This window comes from Hemiscyllium ocellatum, chromosome 5 (genome assembly GCF_020745735.1).
Source record: "Hemiscyllium ocellatum isolate sHemOce1 chromosome 5, sHemOce1.pat.X.cur, whole genome shotgun sequence".
NCBI classification, from domain to species: Eukaryota; Metazoa; Chordata; class Chondrichthyes; order Orectolobiformes; family Hemiscylliidae; genus Hemiscyllium; species Hemiscyllium ocellatum.
The window spans coordinates 39,396,847-39,422,818 of record NC_083405.1 but is presented as its reverse complement, the minus strand read 5'-3'; the positions used below and the strand labels follow the sequence as shown (position 1 = coordinate 39,422,818).

General features: G+C 39.0%; 1 protein-coding gene across 9 annotated transcripts in view; it reads left to right on the top strand.

Annotated features, from left to right (window-relative positions):
- Positions 1–105: 105 nt before the first annotated feature.
- LOC132815671 (alpha-1,6-mannosylglycoprotein 6-beta-N-acetylglucosaminyltransferase A-like) overlaps positions 106–25,972 on the top strand; it is a 91,995-nt gene continuing 66,128 nt past the window's right edge. The window contains exons 1-5 of one of the 9 annotated variants that reach the window (XM_060824691.1): positions 128–174; positions 1,915–2,006; positions 17,051–17,169; positions 19,571–19,943; positions 25,550–25,717. In XM_060824691.1, coding sequence (XP_060680674.1) covers positions 19,706–19,943; positions 25,550–25,717 — 406 coding nt within the window. In that variant the 5' untranslated portion in view covers positions 128–174; positions 1,915–2,006; positions 17,051–17,169; positions 19,571–19,705. The other 8 variants (XM_060824689.1, XM_060824693.1, XM_060824692.1 and 5 more) reach the window with 8 other exon arrangements.

The window sequence follows — 25,972 nt, the reverse complement described above, 5'->3', positions numbered from 1 at the left end:
TCGTTGGAGAGGTGGTACCAACAAAAAGTATCAATTTTCCCCTTCCTGTTTTGCAACAATTCACTTTATGCAAATTCTTGCCACGCCCCAAGGTTTCAACTGTCAGATCGTACATGCGCAGTCCGGGAGAACAGGGACTGCTGGGATGGGTGGTCGCAACTCGGAGGCAAGCGGGTGAGCGAACTGGCGCTGCGTCATAATGGGTAGGGGCTTTTGAACAGTCCTCTCTTCCAGTCCCGAGCTCGGGTCTGTAACCGACCGCGGGGTCTCCCGGCCTAACCGCAGGGTGTCCCGGCCCCGATCCCCGTCCGCCCCTGACCAGTCGGGGGCGGGGAGAGAGAGAGAGTGCTAGTCGAGTCTGTGGCTGCCTGGGTAAGAGGGCTCGGTCTCCCAATGGTTCAAAAGCAGAAATGTACGAGGAGTTAGTGAGTTTAACGCGATTTTGGTAAAAAAAAAGAGCTTTCCGATCTCCGATTCCCCGCTAAAACCTTTTTGTGAGAAACTGTCTTTAGTGCCTTGCCTTGGTCACTCCACGCCCGTGCTTCCCCACTTGCACTCATTTAACGATGGTAAAGTTGTCAAAGGTAGGTGGTGTGTCAGCCGCTCCTTCATTCCTGATGAAGGGCTTTTGCTGCTCCTTGGATGCTGCCTGAACTGCCGTGCTCTTCCAGCACCCCTGACCCTGAACCTTTGACACCTCCTCTCGGTTCCATCTCCTACCCACACTGGGTAAATGCTCCACTTCCAGCAGACACGGAACGCCATTTTCGGCCTCCTGCCACTGACAACACCAAAAGGGCAGGAGTTTGCAGGAGCGATAAAGATACCGACCATTATTTATTTTTTTAAAAACACGCACATTTAACTTTTTGTTTGCGGAATGTTTATATAGTATCGTGGTACGGTGGAAAAATGTTTGCAAGTGATATCAGAACATAACGAGTTCAGAGGAGGTGTTTGGCCCCTCCAGATTGTGCATCGGTTTAAAGAGATCATGGCTGATTTGATTGTAAACTCGATATTCCTGCCTGCTCCCGCAACTTTTCAAACCTTAACGTAGCAAGAATCTATCTCTGCCTTAAAAATATGCAAAAGCTGCTTCAACTGCGTTTTGAAGAGAATGCCTGGCAGCCTGGAGATGGGTCGTTGAGCAATCTACATTATAGCAAGTAACTGAGAAAGCAGTTAGTAAAGATGGTGATGATGGCAGGAGCGATTTTGTTGTTGACATAAATCTTGGATCAAGTGACTGTGACTTTAGCTTTCAGCTTAACCTATTCCCTCATTTGCTTTCCTTGTAATGCAAGTAAAGGAAATACTTCAACTGGATACTGCAGTCTGAATGCATCTGGGGTAGAGAAATATTGAAACAGAATTTTGGATTGGTGAGAATTAGTATTAGGCTTCTGAATCATTTTTCTTTTTGATTGTCTGTCTGATTTAAAATGTGCTGTGCATAGGCAGAAAGTATTTCTCAATATTTGCAATTTGCAACACCAGACTGACACTGTTCCATAACCACTGCCTTAATCATGTGGTTTGTATGGACTTGCAACTATCAGTTACAGGAAATCTCTTATCATTTCATTGCATCACTCTCCTCCACAGCTTGCTTTCTCCTTTTCAGTCCCTTCAACTGAGAAAGTTCGGTTTCTGCTCTTTCAGAATCCAAGAATTTCTAGTTTTTGGCCCTCCATTCTCTGTAACATCTACCCTTCAGCAGTTCCTCCACCCTTGCCTCCAACAATTTATGGGAAGTTTATGGAATTTTGTAATAAATAATGAGACCATCTGATTGGCTGCTCTCCCACTTCATTTCCACTAGCTACCAGACTAAACTTCGAATCAGCTACACTTCCTCCACTTCCATTACCTCCATGTCCCAGCCTTAATAATTTGTTTATTTATTCACAGGATGAAGGCTTTGTTGGTTGGGCCAATACTTATTGCCATCCCTTAAGAAATTTGTGATGAACTGTCTTCTTGAACCATTGCAGCCCATTTGTGTAAGTACATACAGTGCTGCACAGAAAGGAGTTCTGTGGTTTTAACGCAGCAGCACTGAAGGAATGGTAAAATATTTGTATTATATTTCCAAGTCAGATGATGATTGGTTTGGAGAAGAATTTGCAGGTGCTGGTGTTCAACTGTATCTCCTACCCTTCTTCTAGATGGTAATGTGTTGCACATTTAGAAGGTGCTGTTTAAGGAGCCTTAGTGAATTTTGCAGTGCATTATGTAGGTGCTGTTTACTATTGGAAACCAGTATCAGTGACAGAGATGTGTGTTGTGGATGTGGTGCCAACCAGCTTTGTCCAAGATGGTGTCATATGTTTAGTGGTGTTGGAGCTGCACTCATCCAGGCAAGTGGGGACTATCCCATCACACCCCTGACCTGTGCCTTGTAGACATTGTAAGGTTTTGGGGAGTCAGGAAGTGAGCTACTCACTGTAGGATTCCTGGATACCAACTTGCTCCTGTAGTCACTATTTATATGGCTTGTCCATTTTCAGATCTGGTCTATGGTAACGTTGAAGAATTTTAATAATGGGGGATTCAATGATGATGACATTGAATGTCAAACGATGGTGGTTAGATTCTCAGTTGTTAACAATGGTTATTGCCTGACTCTATGTGGCATGAATGTAACTTGACATTTGTCAACTGAAGCCTAGATATTGTCCAGATTTTGTTGAAATTGAACATAATCATGCAGCATGGAAACAGACTATTTGCTCCAACTAGCCCATGCTGACCATGTTTATAAACTAATCTAGTCCCTCGTGCCTGTGTTTGTCACATACCCTCCAAGCCTGTCTTATTCATGTACTTATCCCGAATGTTTTTAAACATTGTAACTATACATGCATCCTGCACTCTCTCTGACAGTTAATTCTGCATACGATCGACTATGTAAAAAATGTTGATCCTTATCCTTTTTAATCTATACGCGCTCTCCTTAAAGACATGCCCCCTAGTTTTGAATACTCCCACTTTGGGAAGAGACCCTTGTCATTCACCTTACCTACACCCCTCATGATTTTATACACCTCTGTAAAGTTACCCCTCAAACTCCTAAGTTCCAGTGAGAAAAGATCCCAGCCTATTTTTGTAACTCAAACTCTCCACTCCTGGCAACATTCTGGCAATCTTTCCTGAACCCCCTCCTGTTTAATATCCTTCCCGTAACAGGATGACCAGAACTGCAGTCCTCCAGAAGATGCCTCTTAAATATGTTGTACACCCTCAATGTGATGTCCCAACTCACATCTCAGTGGTCTGAGCAAGGAAAATAAGTGTGCTGAACACCTTCTTAACGACCCTATCTACCTGAATCGCAAATTTCAATGAGTTATGTAACTGAAATCCTAGGTGTTTCTATTCTACAACATTACCCTGTATCCTACCATTTTCAGCCCTTATTTGTTTTACCAGGATGCAATACTTTGCAGTTATCCAGACTTAACTCCATCTGCCACTCCTTACCCCAATAACCAAGATTTGTTTGTAATCTTAAGTAGCCTTCACTGTCCACTATGCCATCAATTTTGGTGTCATCTGCAAACTAAGTAACCATGCCTCTTTAATTCTCATCCAAATCATTTTTATAAATGACAAACACTGTGTTGACCCATGTGGAGCATCGCTGGTCACAGGCCTTCAGTCTGAAAAACAACCTCCACCATATTCTGTCTCCTAAAGTAAATCCAATTTTATATCCAGTTGGCAAGCTCACCTTGAATCTCATGTGATGTAACTTTAATTAGTGTATCATGCAGGACCTTGTCAAAGGTTTGTCTAAAATCCAAGTTATAAAATGTCTACTGCTCTGCCCTCTGTCTTTTTTCCTTAAACTCAATCAAATTTGTGACACGTGATTTCCCTTCCACAAAACCCATGCTGACTATCCCTAATCATTCCTTGCCTTTCCAGATGCATGTAAATCCCTGTCTTTCAGAATCACCTCCAACAACCTATCCATCACTGATGTCAGACTCTCGGGCTTCTCCTTACAGCCTTTCTTAAATAAAGACACAACATTAGCCATCCTGCAGCACCTCAACTCTGGTTGTAGATAATACAAATGTTTCTCTTAGGGGCACCACAGGTTTTCCCTAATTCCCAACATTGTCCTGGGTTACATTTGATCAGGTCCTGTAGATTTATCCACCTTTGTTTTCTAAAACCTCCTAAACCTCCCTTCTACAATGTGAATTATTTTCAAACCATCAATATTTATTTCCCCGAGTTCTCTGGCATCCATTTCTTCTTCCACAGTAAAAGCCAATATGAAACATTCATTGAATATCTTTTCCAATGCCTGAGGTTTAATATAAAGATACCTAATGGACAGCTTCAGAATCTGTGAAGTTGCAAATGGGGCTGAACACCGTGTATACATCAGCAAACGTGCTCATTCCTGACCTGATTGTAAAGTTAGATCATTAAATGACGTAGCTGAAGATAGTTGTGCCAAGAATGCTAGCATGTGGAACTCTTGGGGCTCTTATGGTGGTGTCCCTACTCTGGGTCCTCCCTCATTCCTGATGAAGAGTTTATGCCCAGAACATCGATTTTCCTGCTCCTTGAATGCTGCCTGACCTGCTGTGCTTTTCCAGCACCGCACTCTCAACTCTATTATTACACCGCTTAAACTAAATATTAAGAGTGAAACAGTTATCTTCTGTTTTTGCCTGGAGCTCTGTATCCATGTCACCAATTCTATTCCTCCTCTTGACAATAGAATGAGGTCAAGTCAGACTGTTAATAACTTTAATATTCTGCTTCACCCTGAGTTGAATTCACACCCATTAATCTGTGTCATTATTAAGGCTACCCAGTTTCACATATGGAACAAATTGCCCAAATGCATTCCGGTCTCAGCCTATCTGCTTCAAATCTTCATCCTTGCTTTTATTACCTTTTAGACTGATCATTTCAAAGTATTCCTTGCCAGCCATAGTCATTGTACCCTCTGTAAAGTTGAGGTAATCAAAAACTTCTAAAAGGTCACATAATCCAACACCCTTGAGCTATAGAATCTGCATGAGCTCCAGGTTGCAAAATCTTGATTTGTAATCCTTTCATTACCTTGCTCCTCCCAAATTCTTATTCCCTACAGCCTTGAAACCTTCACAATAGCTGATTCATACTGTGAATTGTGCATGATTGTAATTGTTTGACCTTTGGCTTTGTTTTCAGATCACAAATCTCTACAATCTTGAATTCTCACCATCAGCCTGTGACAGCTTTGATTTTTTTCTTTTTTAAGATCCTTAAAATTTAATTCTTTATGCAGATTTTTGGTCATCCATGATTCTACTGTGCTAAAGGCTAAAGCTATTATATAAATGGATGGCAATTAATACTGTGGGCGGCATGATGTCTCAGTGGTTAGCACTGCTGCTATACAGCGCCAGGTGCCAGATTCCATTCTCGGGCAACTGTGTGAATTTTGCACATTCTCAATATATCTGCATTATTTTCCTCTGGATGTTCTGGTTTCCTCCCCCATTCCAGATATATGCAGATTAAGTGAATTGTCCATCCTAAATTCCCCATAGTGTCCAGGGATGTGAGAGCTGGGTCAGTTAGCCATGGGGAATGCAGGGTTGCAGGAATAAGGTGGCGGGGGTGGTGGTGGTGAGTTTGGGTAGGAGGGTCTGCAGAGGGGTTGGTGTGGAATTGATGGGCCAAATGGCCTGCTTCCACAGTCTTATGCTTATGAAATACAAATAGTCGGTTATGTATTGACTGCACTTGCCTTTCAAAGGGCTGAATCTAGACCATTGCTTCAAAATATAATTTGCTGTACTTGGACAACAAACACCAGTTACTCTCAATGATATTATGCATTGTGTTACAATCAGTAACACAATCAGTTACAACTGGAGCTGTTAACATTCAAAAATAATCTAAAACCTTTATACAACTAATAGAACTATGCCACAAGATTTCACTTTAAATAAAACAGTGAAAATGATTATGAAACTGCCAGCATTCGTTGCCATTACATTAGTGAAACTACATGTTGAAGTCCCAGTGTATAAATGCAAATATTGTATGTAACTCTGTTTATCCAGTGACTGTAGTGTTAACACTAGAAATAGGAGCTGGCGTGAGCCATTTGGCTTTTCAAACCTTCTGAGCCATTCAATTAGATCATAGCTGATTTCTATCTCAGTGCCATTTTCTTACATTATCCCCGTGTCCCTATGTGTATTTAGTAGTTAGAAATGTATCCGATTCTGGATTGAATTTCCTTAATGATTGCCCTCGAAGTCTGTGGCGGGTCAGAGAATTCCAAAAATTTACCAGCCTGTAAATGACAAAATTCCTCTTCTCGGTCCTGACTGGCCTGTCACTTGATTTGATACTGGTTCCTGAGGCTTGTATGCAGCTCTCCTAGTCCAGTGGGAATTTTCTTGTATCTACCTGGTCAAACCCATGAGAATTTCAAGTGCTTTACTGAAAGCAATTATCATTCTTCTAAACTCTAGACAATATAGGCATAGCCTCTTTGTTGTTGGACAATTCTTCCAACCCAATGATCAGTCTGGTGGATCTCCATTATACTGTCTATGGTAAATATAACCTAATATTCTATCAGACTGCATCAGTGAGAAATCAATTGCATTGATGAATACTTTCACTCTTGCAGTAAAAGTGCTTTGAATTGATTTCGGTTTTTTGAATGAGATTAAGCTGGGATCTTAAAGGCAAAAGCTTGAAAATTGCTGTAAAAAAAGGCAGTTTGTTGAAAGTTTCCATTTTCCATTCATCAGGACATTTGCAATAATAATACCTTCCCCAATATAAAGTGGAACAACATTTTATACCTTGTAAAAGAAAATGCTGATGATTTGCACCTGTACACTGACAAAGGCAATGCTGTGATGAATTTGACTACCAAGTTTTTTGTTTAAATTTAAATCATCTTGAGGAATGAACTGAAAAAATGGCCAGCACTTGTTTTAAGTTGAAACAGACACGATGCATATATGTGTTCTTTCTGTCTGCAAAGAGCAGGGCCCTGTGAATTAATATATATAGAATGTGCCCTACTGTGAATCCAGCTGACTGTCTTACATTGGTAGTTAGCATAAATCTTAGCACATTTGCGTACTTCGCAAATAAGAACGATTAGAGGCTTTGGAGAGGGCGCAAAAAAAATTTACCAGGCTACTGCCTGGACTGGAGGGCTTGCCTTATGAAGAAAGTTGAATAAGCTTGGACTTTTCTCTCTGGAGAGAAGGAGGAAGAGAGGAGACCTGATCAAGGTGTACAAAATAATGAGAGGAATAGATAGAGTCAATAGCCAGAGACTTTTCCCCAGAGCAGGATTGACTGGTACGAGAAGTCATAGTTTGAAGATATTAGGAGGAAGGTATAAAGGAGACATCAGAGGTAGGTTCTTTATGTAGAGAGTTGTGAATGCATGGAATGCGTTGCCAGCTGAGATGGTGGAAGCAAAGTCATTGGGGACGTTTAAGCGACTGCTGGACATGCACATGGATAGCAGTGAGTTGAGGGGTGCGTTGGTTAACTTAGTATATTTTACATTAGGATTAAGTCTCGGCACAACGTCGTGGGCCTAAGGGCTTGTTCTATGCTGTACTTTTCTATGTTCTAAATATTGTCCAATGGCAGAATCAATGTATTATTAGACCGTCTTGGACCACGTGTATGTTGGGTTTGGTTGGGACCATGACTGTTGTGAACGGTCAAAGGTATGTGCTCTGTTTGATGTAATCTGCCAGTCTTTGGGACATGCACCCTACATACTGTTACGACACGGGGTAAACCCCACTGCTAATGAAACCAAATACACAGAAAAGCTCACCTTGCCTCCTAATCTGTTAAAGTATGAGTGATGGAGAACCACCCAAATTCCATTATTTAAAGAAAAAAAAACAATTTTATTCTTTAACTCCAAAATTCATAGGGCACTGCAGCCTTCACCATTCAATTAGATCATTTAATACCTTTGGTTAGTAAAAATCCATTGATCTCAGTTTTAAAACAAATGATTGCTTGACCACTTTTGCCATCTTTTTTGCATATTGAAGTGTTTATTGTCACTCCAGAAATTCTTGACTATGCCCCTTGATTCAATAATGTAGCCCCAAGCAACAGAAATAATGTAAATTGGAAGAAACTATTTGTCTGTCTTAATATCATGAAATTTTCATTTGACTCCTCATAGCCTTCAGTTCCTCGAGAATAGAATCCTCATTTATTTAATCCCACTTATAGCTGCATGTCCAATTATCTTTCCAGTGTACCTGTGCTGCACTTTTCCAGGGCAAATAACTGTCCTAAAATGTGTTAACATGAAGTTCCCAATTTAACCAGGAATTCATAAAGCTGAAGCATGACGTTTAGCTCCTTGGTTTCTATTCCTTTAGCTATGAAGGCCAGTATTCTATTATTTTCTGTACTAATTATTGACATTTTAATGTTCTATGCGCATGGATCCCTACGTTATTTTGGCCCTCCACTAGCCTGTTTGGAATTACTATCATGTACCTCTGAAGCAGGTGGAACTTGAACCTGGGCCTCCCAGTCCAGGGGTTGGGAAAGTACCACAATCCCACAAAAGAGCCCTTATTGTGTCTCTTTTTTTTGAAGAAATTTATACTTCTACCTATGTCGCTAATGTAATGTATCTTTGTGTCATCAACAAATTAGGAGATGTGGTATTCCATTGCACCTTCTGAATTAATGATGGTGGTGACTAATTGAAGACCAAACAACGATCCTCCTGGACAGCACTAATCAAAGAAGAATTGCAACACAAAGCAACCATTCAGCCCACGTGTCCGAGCCCAATAGATAAACTATCCATCCATTCTAATTCCTCTTTTTAGCACATTGTCTAAAACGTGCGAGTTGGTTACAACTCTTGGTGTGCACATCTAGGTTCCATTCAAATGAGTTGAGTATGTCTGGCTTGGCTGCCAAATTAAGCAATGAATTCCAGATATCCACCACCTACTAGGTGAAAAGAGTTTTCCTCCTATCCCCTCAAATCCTTGTGTGAATCAACTTAATTCTGTGCTTCCTAGTAACTGGCCCCACTGATCAGAGAAACAGGTCTTTCTTGCCTTATTATTTTGTACACCGCAATTAGGTCACTCCTCAGCTTCCTCAGTTGTAAGGAAAATAATCCTAACCTATCCAATCTTTCTTCATAGCTGCAATTTTCAAGTCCTGGCAGTATCCTTATAAATCCTCTCTATAGATTCTTTCAAGCACTTGCATCTTTCGTATGATGATCAGAACTGTACACAAATCTCCTGCTGTTGCCTAAACAGTATTATAAGGTTGCAGCATTACATTCCTACTTTTGTGTTCAATACCTTGCCAAACGAAGGAAAGCATCCTACATGCCTTGTTTATCGATTTATCTGACTGTCCTGTCACCTTCAGGAACATGGGGGCATCCGCTCCCAAGGTTTCTCACCCCCTCCACCCCTTTAAATATCATCCCTTTTTTTGTGTATTCCCTTGCCCTCCTTTCTTCTTTTCTGGATTGAATTCCATTTGCCATTTTTCTGTCTAATTCTATGTGCTAATTTTTCCAACCAAGCCATTGATATCATCCGGCAGTCGATTGCCATTCACTCTTCGGTCAACTGCACAGTCACATTTTGTGTCACCTGCAAATTTTCCCAAACAGTCCTCCCACATTTTAATTCTGAGTTATTCGTATATTATAAACAACAAGAGAGCACTGTGGAACACTACAGGAAAATGTTTTCCATTCGCAACAATAGTCAACCTTGACCCTTCTGTTTCTTGTCACAAAGCCAATTTTGGATCTATCTTGCCACATTTTCCTATATCCCAAGCATCTTAATTTTTCTCGTGTCTTACTAAAATTGATGTGGACAATATCCATTGTACGACTTTCTTCAACCTTCTTTGTTACTTTGAAGAAGTAATTTCACATCAATTGTTAGTGAGACACAACCGTTATTTCGAAACCATGCTGACTTTCACTGATCAATCTGTGCCTTCTAACAGTTCATTTTATATCTCAGCAATGATTCTAGTAGCATGCACACCACAGAGATCAGACTAACTGACCTGTCATTATTTGGCCCATTCCTCTCGCCCTCTCTAAACAATGGTACAACATTTGCAAGCCTTCAGTTATTTGATGCTCCACTTGTATCAAATGACGATTGGAAAATAATCTTCAGTGCATCCACTATTTTCTCTTTGCTTTCCCTTAAATCCAACCCTTGTAACTTATCCATTATACCCAAAGGTTACTCTTTGCTTCTCATTATGTTTATCTAAGATTTCACATACCAGCTGTTGAAGTAGACTATCTGCATTATTTCTATGTGAAGACAGACAGTATGCTTATTAAGAAGCCCGTCCGCACACAAATTAGTGTACATCTCTGAAGAGCCCTACCCATAGTCATCATCTTGCTCTTAATGTACTGCTAAGATATTTTGAAATTTTCCTTGATTTTAGTCACAAATATTTTCTCGTATCCTGTTTTGCATTTTCTAAATTACTTTCTCATTTCTATACTTCCTATACTCAACTTGCTACTATATTAGTTTCTTTTTGTTTTATGATTGTCATAAACTGTGTTTTTCTACTTTATCTTACCTTGTATTCTTCAGGACAACAGAGGAAGGGGGTCTCTCGATTGGCAGCAGCATACTTTGACTTTGTGGGATAATTTCTTGGATTTTATACTTCATTATGTGAGTGACCCCATAAGTAGCAGAAGTTCATGATAATGGAAGTTTGGCCATCCACACGAAATGTAGGAGTATTCAGTGTATGTACCACATGTAGAGACCACTGAGTGTTCAACAACCTTGATGGAGTGCTGCTTGGACCATGGCAACTATAGACAAGGAATTTTTAAAAGTAGAAACAACAAAGGAGAGTGGGCAGGGATTATAAATCCTGCATGGTGTGTTCCCTCGGTGTAATGGTAAAAGATGTCAAGGAGCAGATGAGTAACACTTTGCAGAGGGAAGGGACTGAGCCAGAACTTGTATGATTGTACCAATGACACTGCAAGGCAGATGTTGATGTGGGTCTGCTCTTCAGGGGCTAGGAGGGAAGTTAAAAGATACAAGACCAAACGTAGTGCTCCTTGGATTACTCAGAATTCTGCACCCTGTGAATATTAATAGATAGGAAGCATCAAAGCATCATTTGAAGCATTATGCATGAGAAGAGAATTTGCCGAGGTAAAATGGATCCAAATATCTGACAGAAAAAAGCTGTTAAGAAACAATAAATAATCTCTGGGATGATGATTCCCGTAAAGGCTAGGAACATTCGAACAAGAAGGAATGATGGATCACAATCGAGGGCTCTTGAATGATAGTGTTTTGCAAAAAAAAATTAAACAAGAAGAAAACGTTCATGTGATTGAGAGAAAGTGAGGACTGCAGATGGTGGATATCAGAATCGAAAAGTGTGGTGTTGGAAGAGCACAGCAGTCGGGCAGCATCCAAGGAGCGGGAGAATCAACATTGTCAGGCCAGTATTTCAAGTGAGAATCTGGCCAAATAAAAATGAAGATGAGAATGGAATGGAATTTAATATAAAAGATCATCCAAGGTTTAATTTGTGCCATATAAGTAGCAGGTAATAGGGGTTTGTGCATATAAGGAACAAAGGTGGTGATATATGCCAAGAGCTGCAAGGTAGGATAGGTGAGAATACTTGAGAATGTTGCATCATTCACTGACAAAGAGGAAAATAATAAAATATGAGTATGAGAGACAAGTGTGTATGGATAGTGAATGGGTGAAAATTGACAAGCTGGATGTATTGGAAAGGCTGACTGTGCTGAGGATGGATGAGTCACTTGGTCCAAATGATTTGGACAGTGCAGCAATAGCAGAACAGCCTGCCATTATTTTCCCAAAAACTCTGGAGGTGTCTGATGATAGGAGAGTGGCTCATGTGACTTATTATTAAAAAGAAACTGCAAAGCCATTCCTGATCACTATAGGCTTGTGATTAATACCGGTAGTGAAAAAGATTTAAGAAATAAATGAGGAGAGAGAAAAATAATGGGCATGTGAAGAATTTTGAATGAATTATGAGAACCAGCAAAAGTTTGTCATAGTCACACTGTGCTTGGTTTATCTAAATTTTTTTGATGAAGTAGTGTAGATGATTCATAAAAGGCATACAATGGATATTGCTTACATGGTTTTTCAGAGTATATTTGACAAAATGCTACATAGAAGGTTGGTCAGCAAAATTGAAGGTGATGGAAAGAGATGGTTACTGTCCTCTCTGATATAAAATTGAGTTCAGGACAGAAAGCCATGAGCATGAAGAATGGTAGATGGTGATGTTCCCCTAAGAGCAATGCTAGGTCTATTGCTTTTTTAGTCGATAAATCACTTGAATTTAAGTTCAAAATAAAATCTCAAAGCTTGCTGATCATATCATACTTGGATGTGGGGCATACTTCTTGTGATTGCAATTACTTTTTCTTTTAAACAATATATTTTTCATCCTCCTGTATTTCCTTTAATAGTAATATTATCAGTATATATTCTATCCAACACTTCTCAACGCAACTAGAATCTATATTTTCAAGTGATTTTTTTTGTATATTCAATTATTCCAAAAATAATATTAGATTTAACACAATCTGCCTTTTAAATCTATGCTATAATTCAAGTCTTCCTATTGAGAAATTTTGTACAGTTGTTACTCTGACAGTCCTCTGACACACAATTTATGTTCGAGGATCTCTGAAAGATGGTAGTTGTGGGGTTATGTTTGCCTTTTTCTCCCTGATATATTTGCACTTGGTATGAAATTTTCTAAATACACAAAATTCTGCTTTGAGTCCATTCCTCATATGTTAAAAAAGACAAAAATGTAAAAAGTTAGAGTTAAAAATGTTCACTAGCACAGAAATCTAACTTTAAATAACATTAGTATGAAAACTGTTCTAGTGTATTTAGAATTTAGATATTCTCATCCATCCATCAGCTCCTGCTAAAGGTTCTTGTGGGGAAGAGTGCAAATGAGCCTTTTTCCTGAATGTGTACAATGGTATTACTGACACCAAGGGTTATAGACATTTTTCATGCCATTCTTATATCTTTGCAAAGATTTATCAAGGAAGATTAGTTTATAAAAGTCCCCTTCTTGCTGCGTATCGTAACTTTTGAACCCTCTTAAAAGTGTACTTTTCCAGAATATCTGTCCGAACAAAGCTTTCAAATGGGGTAGGACTTTCAACTAGAACTGTGTAAAGCAGTGTCATGAATGAGTCTCAATTTGAAATATTTTAATTTTGTGATATTATAGCCAAGTATATTTCTAAATCACCACATTTGTGCATTGTTGTTTCCAGTTCAACTTATTAAGTACTGTGACCCTTTTTAAAATCAATTCACAGGATGTGGGCTTCACTGGCTATTGCATGTTCCTAATTGCTCAAGGGATTGTTAAGAGCCAACCAGACTGTGGGTCTGGAGTTAGATGTGGGCCAGACTGGGTAAGGACAGCAGTATCCTTTCCTAAAGGGCATTAGTAAATCAGATAGTTTTATACAACAATCGATTGTTAAATGTCATCATTTAACTTTCCAGATTTTTATTAAATTCCAATTCCATCATTTGCCATAGCAAGATTTGAACCCAGAACAATACCTGGGTCTCCAGATTAATAGTTGAAAAATGTGGTGCTGGAAATGATATGTGCAGTGAAGTATATTTTAACTACTTCCTGTAACAAATATATGCATACAAACAACAAAATAGATTTTTAAGAGTTGAAAACTGAGAAAATGTCAACCAACTAAAGTAAGACTAAATACCAGGTCATAAAATCATGCACATTTTAATCATGATATCTGAGCCTTTACAGAAAAGCCAGTTCATGGTACTGTTCCTGTGAAGATTTATGATGTGGATATCTGAAATGGGGAAATCAGTACATCAGGTGACGAGATGGCCTAGTGTTATTATTGCTAGACTATTAATCTGGAGAAAGTGAGGACTGCAGATGCTGGAACCCTTCTTCAGATGTGGCTTATGCCCGAAACATCGATTCTCCTGCTCCTCGGATGCTGCCCGGCCTGCTGTGTTTTTCCAGCACCACATTTATCAACTCTGGGTTCCAGCATCTGCAGTCCTCACTTTCTCCAGATTAATAGTCTAGTAATAATAACACTAGGCCATCTCGTCACCTGATGTACTGATTTCCCCATTTCAGATATCCACATCATAAATCTTCACAGGAACAGTACCATGAACTGGCTTTTCTGTAAAGGCTCAGATATCATGATTAAAATGTGCATGATTTTATGACCTGGTATTTAGTCTTACTTTAGTTGGTTGACATTTTCTCAGTTTTCAACTCTTTAAAATCTATTTTGTTGTTTGTATGCATATATTTGTTACAGGAAGTAGTTAAAATATACTTCACTGCACATGTCATTTGCAGACTGCTTTCCTGATGTTAGTGGTGTAATCTGTAATTGAATTGACCAGACCCCTTCTTATAACAGCGTAACATTTCACTGTGAGCAATGCTTTGGATGATCTGCGAGAAAGAAAATGGCATTACAACATTTAATGGGAATGTGATCCTGTGCTGAATAGTTTAAGATGAATCTTCTGATTTTAATATTTGACTTAAAATGGAGTAGATGTGAAATAGAAATTGACTTTAGTGTTTCTAGATTTTGTGTCAGAAAATAGTGATTACACAAAATTGTTTTAATTCATCCATTTTTTGGTAAAAAATATTTCCTTGGATTTAGTGCAACACTTTGTAATCAGTAACTGATCACCTTGCATGTTTGAAACACTCAACAAATTTAGCAGTATCTGTGGAGAGAAGGGATGTTCATGAGGCTTAAAATGCCAGCCTTACCACCCTAACTGCACAGACGTTACCTAACCTACCAAGGGTTCAGTTTTTATTTCAGATTTTTAGTATCAACCTTACTTGACTTTTAGAGGGCAGGTTTCGTATATCTTTTAAGTCTTAATGTTTGCAAGTGTCTGGGCTGAGGAAACAGCATAAATAGTTCAACTATAGAAGTTCCTCTGTCAATGGCTGTTCCAAACAGAGAAGTTGAAAATGTTCCAACATTTGGAACGATATGTCAGGATTCCTTTGGTGTATAGTATTGCCATCATTTTTTAATCTTGGTTTCAGTGTGCATGATTGGCATATAGATTTATTTTTGCAGTGGAAAGTGTTATCAACATAACCATAAACAAGATTGTATTGTTTGAATTGTAAAACAGTGTTCGTACCAAAATGTTTGCATCAGAAATTCTGATGCATACAACCTCTTCTGTGTTTGTCTAAGAATTTGTACCATAAATTCGCAATGACAATGATATCTGTTATCATACAATGAAAAACTCAAAAAAATGTCGATCCTAAAAGGTCTCAGTTTGACAATGCTGGCAAAGGTTAATTAGAATTTCTTAGAAAGATGGAGCACGTTGTTATTTCCCAAGAACACCTCTTAAAAATGAAATGAAATTCGCAAGACATTGAATTCAGCTACCATTGTGACTCAACACCCCAAAGTCATTTCAGATCTTTTACTCTTCCACTCCAACCACTTTCCAAATTGTCTTTTTCACTATCTGAATTTTTTTTTCTGTTTATTATTTGATGACATGTGGTTGTCATTGGCAAGGAGAAAGTGAGGACTGCGGATGCTAGAGATCAGAGCTGAAAATGTGTTGCTGGGAAAGGGCAGCAGGTCAGGCAGCATCCAAGGAGCAGGAAAATCAATGTTTCAGGCATGAGCCCTTCTTCCTGAAGAAGGGCTCATGCCCGAAACGCCGATTCTCCTGCTCCTTGTCATTGGCAAGGTCAGATTTGTTGCCCTTCCTCAAATGCTCTTAAACTGAGTGACCTACAAGGTTTTAGATTAAACAGGCCCTTCGGCCCAACAAGTCCACACCGACCCGCCGAAGCGCAACCCACCCATACCCTTACATTTTACCCCTTACCTAACACTACGGGCAATTTAGCATGGCCAATTCACCTGACCCGCACATCTTTGGACTGTGGGAGGAAACCGGAGCACCCGGAGGAAACCCACGCAGACACGGGGAGAACGTGCAAACTCCACACAGTCAGTCGCCTGAGTCGGGAATTGAACCCGGGTCTACAGGCGCTGTGAGGCAGCAGTGCTAACCACTGTGCCACCGTGCCGCCCACCCTGTGCCACCGTAATTTAAAAAATAATCAACATGGCAGCAGATCTGGAATCACATGTAGCCACACCAGGTAATTGTGGCTAATTTCATTCCTGAAGAGACATTAATGAATCACATGAATTTTGCAATAATCAATGATATTTGCCATGGTCGTCATTACTGAGAGTAGCTTTGGATCCATGATTGATTTGATTAATTGAATTCAAGATCTGTCAACTGCAGTAGTGGGATATGAAGCCTTGTTCCCAGAACATTAAACTGGATTACTAGGTCACTAACATGACCGCAATGTCACCATTTCCTTTTCTTTAATGGGAAGTAAATACTTCCTGTATTCAGACGTGGCACCATTTGAAAATAAGTGGGCAAGCAAAGGATCTAAGATTTATCCACAGTCAAATGTATGCCAAAAAACAGAATAACATGTAATAGGGCATAACAACAAAATAAAAGACATGTTTGACTTGGAGCAGGCTGGCCACAGCAAACTCTATTGCACGTGAGTCAGCCACTGGAAAAAACCTTGTTATCTAATCACATTGTATTGTATCAGCTTCTGAGTAAGAAGCAAATTAAAAGAAACATGTAATTAATTATTTTTATGCAAGACATTATTTAGAATAACACAACTATTTATTTTAAAAGGTTCCAACGTAATTTGCAGTATTGTATAACTCTGTTGCAATACGTTCTAATTAGATATTTTCCACTGATGTGAAAATAATGGCTGCAGCATTCTACAAGATCAAACGTATTTTTGAAAGTAAAGCTTCTTAAATGGTTCTCTCAAAAATTAAAAGCATAAGTCAATTAATTGAAGTATTTTTTGATTTTTCTCTTAGCAAATCTATTGTTTAACATAGAGCACTGAAGATAAATGAAATGGAATTCAATGAAACACCACCTTGACTTTCCTGTGTGCGGTGCAATCCTACTAACTAGACATTGCTAACAAATTGTTGTAAGTGAATCTTGAATTGTTTACTGCAATTGCATATTGAAATGCTTAGTAAGCAATTATTCCATTGTTTTGACCTGTATAAAGCAACAAACTACAAATTTTCTTCAAAAATGATGCAATACAAGTGGAAGCTAGTTAGTCTATTGTGCCTGTCCCATCTCTTTTAATAGATTTAGCTTCCCTCCCTGACATTTTTCTTTCATTCGAGTCAATAATTTCTTTTCAAATCTTTATCCAATTCGTTTTTTAAATTTTATGGAAACTGCTTCCAATGCTTTGAGTTAGTGCTTTTCATGTAATTACTTGTATTAAAAAAAGTTTCTCATGTTGCCTTTGATTTTTCTTTAACAGCCTCAAATCTGTGCCTTCCAGTTAGCAACTCCTACACCTGAACCAGCTTCTCTTTAGTTTATTATAGCTCTTTATATTTTTCTTAATTTTCTTTGTATGAAGAAGAATGACCTCAGCCCCCGTAACCCTTGATTTTCCTATTGATAAAAAAATCTGTCTATCTCAGCCTTAAGTATTATAAAGGAGTCTGCCTTCACTGTGGTCTGGCAATGAGTTAAATTGGCATTCTTTATTCCGAGATTGTGCTTTCCCATGAGAACGAACATCCTCTCCGCATTTACCCTGCCAAACCCCTTAAAAATCTATGTTTCAATAAGATCACCTTATTCTTCTAAACTCTACTAAGTAGGGTCCAAACCAATGTAGCCTTTACTCGTAAGATAATCTCTCCGTGCCAGGGATTGTTCTTGTGAATCTTCTCAGAACTGCATCCAATGAAATGGTATCTTTCTTTAAATAAAGGAACCAAAACTGCTCACAGCACTCCAGATGTGGTTACATCAGCACCTTGTAGAGTTAGATTGAGACATCCCTACTTCGGATACTTCAAACCCCTTGAAAGAAGGACCAACATTCCATTAGCCTTGCTGATTAATTGATTTACCTGTGTGCTAACTTTGTGTTTCAGACGCCTGCAAGTCCCTTTGTGTTGCATATTTCTGCAGTTTTTCTCCATTTAAATAATTTTTATTTTCACAAAATGAGCAACTGCAACATTTCCTACATTATACTCCATTTGCCAACATTTTGATGATTTAAACCATCAATTTCTCTGTGTAAACTGTTAGTATCTTTCCCAAAGCTTGCCTTTACATTTTGTTTGTGTCTTCTGCAAATTTGACTGCAGTACATTTACTTCCTTCCTCCAAGTCATTAATATATGATGCTGTTGTGCTGGCACTGATTTCGGGAGGTGTGTATCAAGTTGTTCCAAGTTACAAATTACAAACTTTGAAAAGAACCATTTATCATCACTTGCTGTTTCCTAACCATTAGCCAACATATTACCTACAATATGGTGGGCATTTATGACTGCCTTTTGTGAGATACCATGTCGAATGCCTTCTGGAAATCCAATTACAATACATCTACTCATTCCCTCTAGCCCCTCTGGTTGAGACTTCCTTGAAAAATTCTATAAAATGAATCAGACATGATTTCTCTTTCATGAAGCGGTGCTGACTCTGATTAGAGTTTGATTTTTCAAATGTATTGTTTTACTTCATTAATGATCAATTCCAACATTTCTTAAATAATAGACAAGGCACATCAGCCTCTAGTTTCCTGCCTTTTGCCATCTCCTCCTTTTGAATAAGGGTCTCAACCCTAGCAATTTTCCATTCCTCCATTGTTTTAGAATGGTTCAGTATAATTCTTTACTCGTTTTCTAAAGTCAAGGATTTGATGTCTCCTTCCTTGGCCTGCCCCACCCAAGATTGTGTGCACACACCAATAGGTGGTGTTCCCTTTTTGTTTTGTTTTGCTCTCTAGCCTAATGAAGGATATATTTTGAAACAACGTTCACTGGAATGACTACTAGTGTGAAAGAACTAACGCATGAAAATAAATTGTTTAGAATAGGCCTGTATTTATTTTTTGGAGTTTAGATGAGATGTGGTCTCATTGAAACACAAAAGTTCTAATGACGCTGACCGATGTTTTCCCTGGTTGGAGACTCAAAAACTGTAGGGCAATATTGAGATAAACTTGTGACCAATTAAGGCTGAGATGAGTGATTTGTTTATTAGATGGGTGATGAATCTTTGTCACTGTCTATCACAGAGGTGATGTTTGCCCAGACAAAAAGTATATTCAAAACTGAGATTGATGGACTTTAAAGCAGCAAGGGAAAATATAATAGGACAAAAAAATAGAATTGATACTGTAAACTTAGTGGGTTTTTTTGTCTAATTTTTCTTGTTTTTAATTTCCACTTTGGCTGTAGAGCAATATAAGGAATTTATGAATTTTTTTTTGTGATCAATTTTTAATTTTAAAAAGAAAGTTGGCTCACTATTCTAAAGAATACATTTTTTCTTACATTTTACAGATCAGAAGGTGAACGTCAGATGAAAGGGCTTTAAAGTGATGAACTGATGAATACACTCACATAAAGGATTCTAAACATTAAGATGCTCATGATGTGACTAGTTTATTTGCAAAAAGAGGCTGTAGTTGGACAATCATGTTTGGAAGTCTGTTCAGAAGAAATCCATCTCAGAAGCTAAGTGTTTTGCTGCTGATATTTGGATTTATTTGGGGCTTGGTGCTACTCCGATATACATTCCAGCATCCAAAGCACCAAAGCAGCATAGAACTGCGTGAACAGATACTGGAACTCAGTAAAAGATATGTCCGAGCTCTAGCAGAAGAAAATCAGAATGCAATGGAAGGTCCTCATGGTGCTTCAATGGCAGGATATGGTAAGAACTGAAAAGCATGTTTTTTTTTGTTTGTTCCTGTTGGCAAGAAGAATCCTGCTCAAAATCTCTGTCACCTTTTAATTGTGGTAGCCAAGCATTGGGGTACTGAAGTTTAATGTGTACTGTTTAGATAAGCAACACTGTTATGACATCATCTGATATTACTCCTGGACTAGTTAGATCACCGAATGAAATCTAATTTGATAGGTCATATTTTGTTTTTTTCTCTAATTAACATTATGGTCTTTCACTGAAACACAAACATGCAAGGCTGCAGATTGTTTTAACAATAACTAAATAAGGTGGTCAAGGAGGCATATGGATGCTTGCCTACATCAGGTGGGGCATTAATTCCAAAAATTGGCAAGTCATATTGCAGCAGTTAATAACTTTTTAGTTAAGCCACTTTGGAGGATTATGTGCAGTTGTGGAGGCTTTGAAGAGTGCGCAAAAGAGGTTTGTCACAATGTTGCCTGGATTGGAGTGTATTAGCTCTAAGAAGAGATTGGACAAACTTTGCTTCTGCGAAGATTTGTAGCTCGGGTGCTCGTTGTTGTGGTTCTGTTCGCCGAGCTGGAAGTTCTTGTTGCAAACGTTTCGTCTCCTGGCTAGGCGACATCATCAGTGCTCTGGAGCCTCCTGCGAAGCGCTTCTTTGATGTTTCTTCCGGTATTTATAGTGGTCTGTCCTTGCCGTTTCCGGGTGTCAGTTTCAGCTGTCCGCTGTAGTGGTTGGTATATTGGGTCCAGGTCGATGTGTTTGTTGATGGAGGTTGTGGATGAGTGCCTAGCCTCTAGGAATTCCCTGGCTGTTCTCTGTCTGGTTTGCCCTATGATAGTAGTGTTTTCCCAGTCGAATTCATGTTCCTTGTTGTCTGCGTGTGTGGCTACTAGGGATAGCTGGTCGTGTGGTTTTGTGGCTAGTTGATGTTCATGTATGCGGATTGTTAGCTGTCTTCCTGTTTGTCCTATATAGTGTTTTTGTGCAGTCCTTGCATGGTATTTTGTAAACTACATTAGTTTTGCTCATGTTGGGTATCGGGTCCTTTGTTCTAGTGAGTTGTTGTCTGAGCGTGGCTGTTGGTTTGTGTGCCGTTATGAGTCCTAAGGGTCGCAGTAGTCTGGCTGTCAGTTCTGAAACACTCCTGATGTATGGTAGTGTGACTAGTCCTTTTGGTTGTGGCATGTCCTCGTTCCGTGGTCTGTCTCTTAGGCATCTGTTGATAAAGTTGTGCGGGTATCCGTTTTTGGCGAATACCTTGTATAGGTGTTCCTCTTCCTCTTTTTGCAGTTCTGGTGTACTGCATAGTGTCCTGATGCAGCTTCGTTTGTGTGTGTTGGGGTGGTTACTTTCATAGTTTAGGACTTGGTCTGTGTGTGTTGTTTTCCTGTGTACCCTTGCGGTGAATTCTTCGTTCAGTGTTCTCTGTACTATCACGTCTAGGAATGGGAGTTGGCTATCCTTTTCTTCTTCTTCTCGTGAATCGGATTCCTGTGAGTGTTTAGTTTAAATAAATAAAGAAAAGTAAATCTTGGCAGGACTTATACGTTTAATGGTAAGGTCCTGGGGAGTGTTGCTGAACAAAGAAACCTTGGAGTGCAGGTTCATAGCTCCATGAAAGTGGAGTTGCAGGTAGACAGGATAGTGAAGAAGGCATTTGGTACGCTTACCTTTATTGATCAGAGAATTGAGTACAGGAGTTGGGAAGTCATGTTGCGGCTGTACAGGACATTGGTTAGGCCACTGTTGGAATATTGTGTGCCATTCTGGTCTCCTTCCTATCAGAAAGATGTTGTGAAACTTGAAAGGGTTCAGAAAAGATTTACAAGGATGTTGCCAGGGTTGGAGGATTTGAGATATCGGGAGAGGCTGAATAGGCTGGGGCTGTTTTCCCTGGACCTTGGCACGCCAAGGGGTGACCTTATAGAGGTTTATTAAATCATAAGGGGCATGGATAGGATAAGCAGACAAGGTCTTTCCCCTGAGGTGGGGGAGTCCAGAACCAGAGGGCATAGGTTTGGGGTGAGAGAGGAAAGATGTAAAAGGGACCTAAGGAGCAATTTTTCCAGGCAGTGTGTGGTGCATGTATGGAATGAGCTGCTAGAGTAAGTGGTGGTTGCTGGTACAATTGCAGCATTTAAAAGGCATCTGGATGGGTACATGAATAGGAAGGATTTCGAGGGGTATTGGCCAAGTGCTGGCAAATGGGACTAGATTAAGTTAGGATAACTGGTCGGCATGGGCGAGTTGGACCGAATGTTGGAGAGATTATCTGGGGAAGGAGGGTTTTGGGTACACCCTGTGTATAACACCAGGGAAAGTGGAGGAGAGAGAGGGGGCAGGCAGTCAGTCATTTGGAGATGATGCCTGTTTAATCACTGTGAACAAAAGACGCGGTTTCCATCAGTACCTGGAGATCATCTTTGGATAATCCGATTTTCGGATAATTGGTATTCGGACAATCAAGGTTCCCCTGTAATTAGTAGAATATGAATGATCACCTGCATCACAATTTTTAGTTCTGAACAAGAGTTCTACTCAAAACAATAACTCTTTCTCTCCACAAACGCTTTCAGACTTATTGAGTTTCTCCAGCGCTCTGCTTGTTTTGTATTTCAAGCATCTGCAGTATTTTGCTTTTATTATTTGGTATTGGCTCTTTGATATCTAAACCTAATGTCAGTCTTTGACTGTGCCTGTTCCCCTATCACCGTGTGAAGAACTCAAAATTCAAACCACATGATGATAAAAGAATACTGACCAGTGAATCTTGCCTTTACACATTCCCTGTAAAGGTAATAATACAAACACTTCATCTGTTTGAAATGTTTTGGTTTCAGTAAACTCATTGGCACATATATTCATCTTTGCCTATAAAAGTTTTAAATGCTCATGCAATTGAGATCCAACATAGAGGATTTTTACTTGATGATTTTTATTTCACAGCCATAGGTGAATTCGAATTGACCAAACCCAGTGGATTCATTTGGCAAATCACTGGTAGGCAGTAACAGAAAACCTATACCTTTTGTCATGAATATTCCCATGACTAGGATAGTACACTTTATTGTTTTGAGAATCTGATGCTATCTCTGAAGGACTCTCCATGCTATGGACTACAACTGTTTTTCACACAAGTTATGCATTATATCTTGAAAATTGTTATACATGAAATTGAAATCTTGGTTTGACCGTGTTTCTTTTGATAGCCCTTAATTAATTAAAAGTTGATTTTTTTTTCCCACCTTGACTTTACCTTTGATTGTCCTTAGAGAAATCATCTCTGGGAGCTGAGTTTTTGTGTCCATGATAACATTACAATTAGAATTAGGTTTATTGTCATGTGTGCTCAAGTATGAGAGTACGTGGAAAGTTTACACTGTCATCCCTCCTGCCAAATGAGGCACAAAGTACTTGGGTCTTGGATACAAGAAAAAAAAGTTACAGTACCTTAATAATTCATAATGTAAGTTGAAAAAATAAGAAATAAAGTTAAAAAGATAAACATTACAGTCAGATAAACAGATGACTGGTAAAGATTACATTGCAGTAGATCAAGGCATGGGGCTTTGACATGTGATCTGACCGTGCTTGCAAGCCACTGACCGCCCACACCAGTCCCCAGTCCAACAATCATCCCTCCTCTGGGCTCCATAAGTAAGGATATAATATAATTCTACTTTTGCTTTCAGTATTGGTCCTTCACGGTCTTCTAAGATCCTACTGAATGGTTCCCTCCAAAACTGATATGGATATTCAGGGTGCCACTTTGATTATGTGTTGAGGCATTCCCACCAATTAGCATATGTGATATGTTTTACAAAACCATACCCAGCAATTAGAATTGATGACTTATCTATGTTTGAGTTTCTGATACTCCGATATGTCCAGCTGGAGGAATTTCATGTGCTTTCCAGCTGTATCTCTTCCGAAGTCGAGGTGGTACCACAACTTAGTGAGCACTTATCCTCTCTCATGGTCTGCAGATTTGTAAGGATATCTCCATTTTCTCATCAGAACCCCTCTTTTTGAATTCATAACTTATGTTACAATGTAGGAACAGACAGCTGAACCAAAGCAACCTTTCCACTTCTATTTGCAACACATTAAGACTGAACTGTTGAAGACCGCTAAATAGTCACTCCAATGGTTTCGAACTAGACTTTTGAATAAGCAATTCCAGATTTTGTGAATAATTATTTCCCGATATCAGTTTTGTATCTCAAACCAAAGACTTAACAATTTATTAAATACAGACTAACATTAGCGGAGACTAAAATTAAACAGTACAGTAAGCTGATTAATGTCTGTGCTTTAAATACATTAGTTTTCAGCCCATTCACACACAAGACCGATGGACAATCAAACCCAATTAAGGGATAATTTTTAAAAAAAATCAAAACTATCCAGATTACTTAAATGGTTTTCACAATGCATTGTTTCCCAAGCATAAATGTTAACTCCTTGGCTGTCTTCTTGAAACATTGATTGGGATCCTCATCTCAGTTCAACTCGAAGACAATAATACTTTGAACTCTGCTTTCCCCTCTCTCTGGGCTTTTGGAAGCTAGTGCATCATAGTGGACAGGGAGCTTTCAAATCTTCATGTTTAGTTCCACTGTATTCCAGAGCCATCTCTCAAAAAAAAGTTCAAAAGCAACTTTAATTCTGGTTCTGCCCTGATAGACTGAATCTCCCTGAATCCTTAGTTACCATTCAGCAATTGCCATCATCATTGTGCCTTCAACAGGAGCTCTAATAAATGGAGGAATTGAATTTTTAATTTCTTCTAAGCGAAGAATATCTCTGGTCGTTTTATATATTACTACTTCTCCCCTTTTCAGTCTTACCTCTCCATACCCCAACTGATTTTTCAGCCACCTCTGGCTAACTCCCCATTCCTGCCACACCCATCTCTCTGTGGATCCCTAGCATTTAAAATTCCCAGATCCAACAGAAGACCTCTGTTTTGCCAAAGGTATCTCCAGTCATGTTGCCTGACAGAAGAAGACAAACCGCGCCCCACCCATACCTCTGTCATCAATATACTGGATATAAGACCTTAGAGCCGTGAATGATTTTAGCTTTCTCCTATTGTCTCATCTGACTCCACACACACCCACCCCACCTCATTTCAGATTCCACCTAGTGCCTTACAACGATGTAATATTCTCATTTAAAGTAATTATCCAATGAGCTTTCATAGTTCCCACATTAAGAGAAAACAGAAACAGTGATCCAGCAGCAGTGATATTATAATTTGGATTTATCATATGAACAATTATAACTTCAGCAATTTACCACTAACCATACCAAATTTGGAAAAATAAAAATCCTTTGTCAAATATGTTGACTTGACTAAGGTGCTAATACTAAAAGTTAATTAAGTTGTGGACCTGTACATGTTAATATAAATGTACTACCCATTTCTCTCATTTTGTTATCTCTAAGGCTGGATTTTTTTTAAGACATGTATTTTCAGGATAATATTTCTGGGAAAAGCATACTTTGTATTAGTGATTTGTGTATTCAGTTTAAAAGTTAATGTGAAATGTGTTAAATGGAAATTGATTATGATATTACACATTTAATATTTTCTTCCTCAGCTGATCTGAAAAGAACAATTGCTGTCCTGCTTGATGACATTTTACAACGCTTGGGAAAGTTGGAAAACAGGGTGGACGACATGCTTATAAGCAGTTTGACAAATAGTACCAACAATACCAACACCAATCCTGTGTCAGCAGCTTCCAATAAACAAATTAATGTTCAAGGTAGTATTAGATAGCAAGTCTGCAAAGGGGGTAAGAAAATGGCATACTATTTTTGTTTCCTTTTCTGTTTTGGTCACCATCAAATCTTACAGACCTTCTCCAAAGGTTTCATTGACATTTCTGTCCAATTGAAGCACAGTAAGTATCTGGTGCTGTGTACAGTCTCATAGAATTTTGAGATCAGTACATTGTGTTAAAACTAATTTTGCAAAAAAAAATCAACCTAATGTCATACTGGAACAGATTGCACGTGAA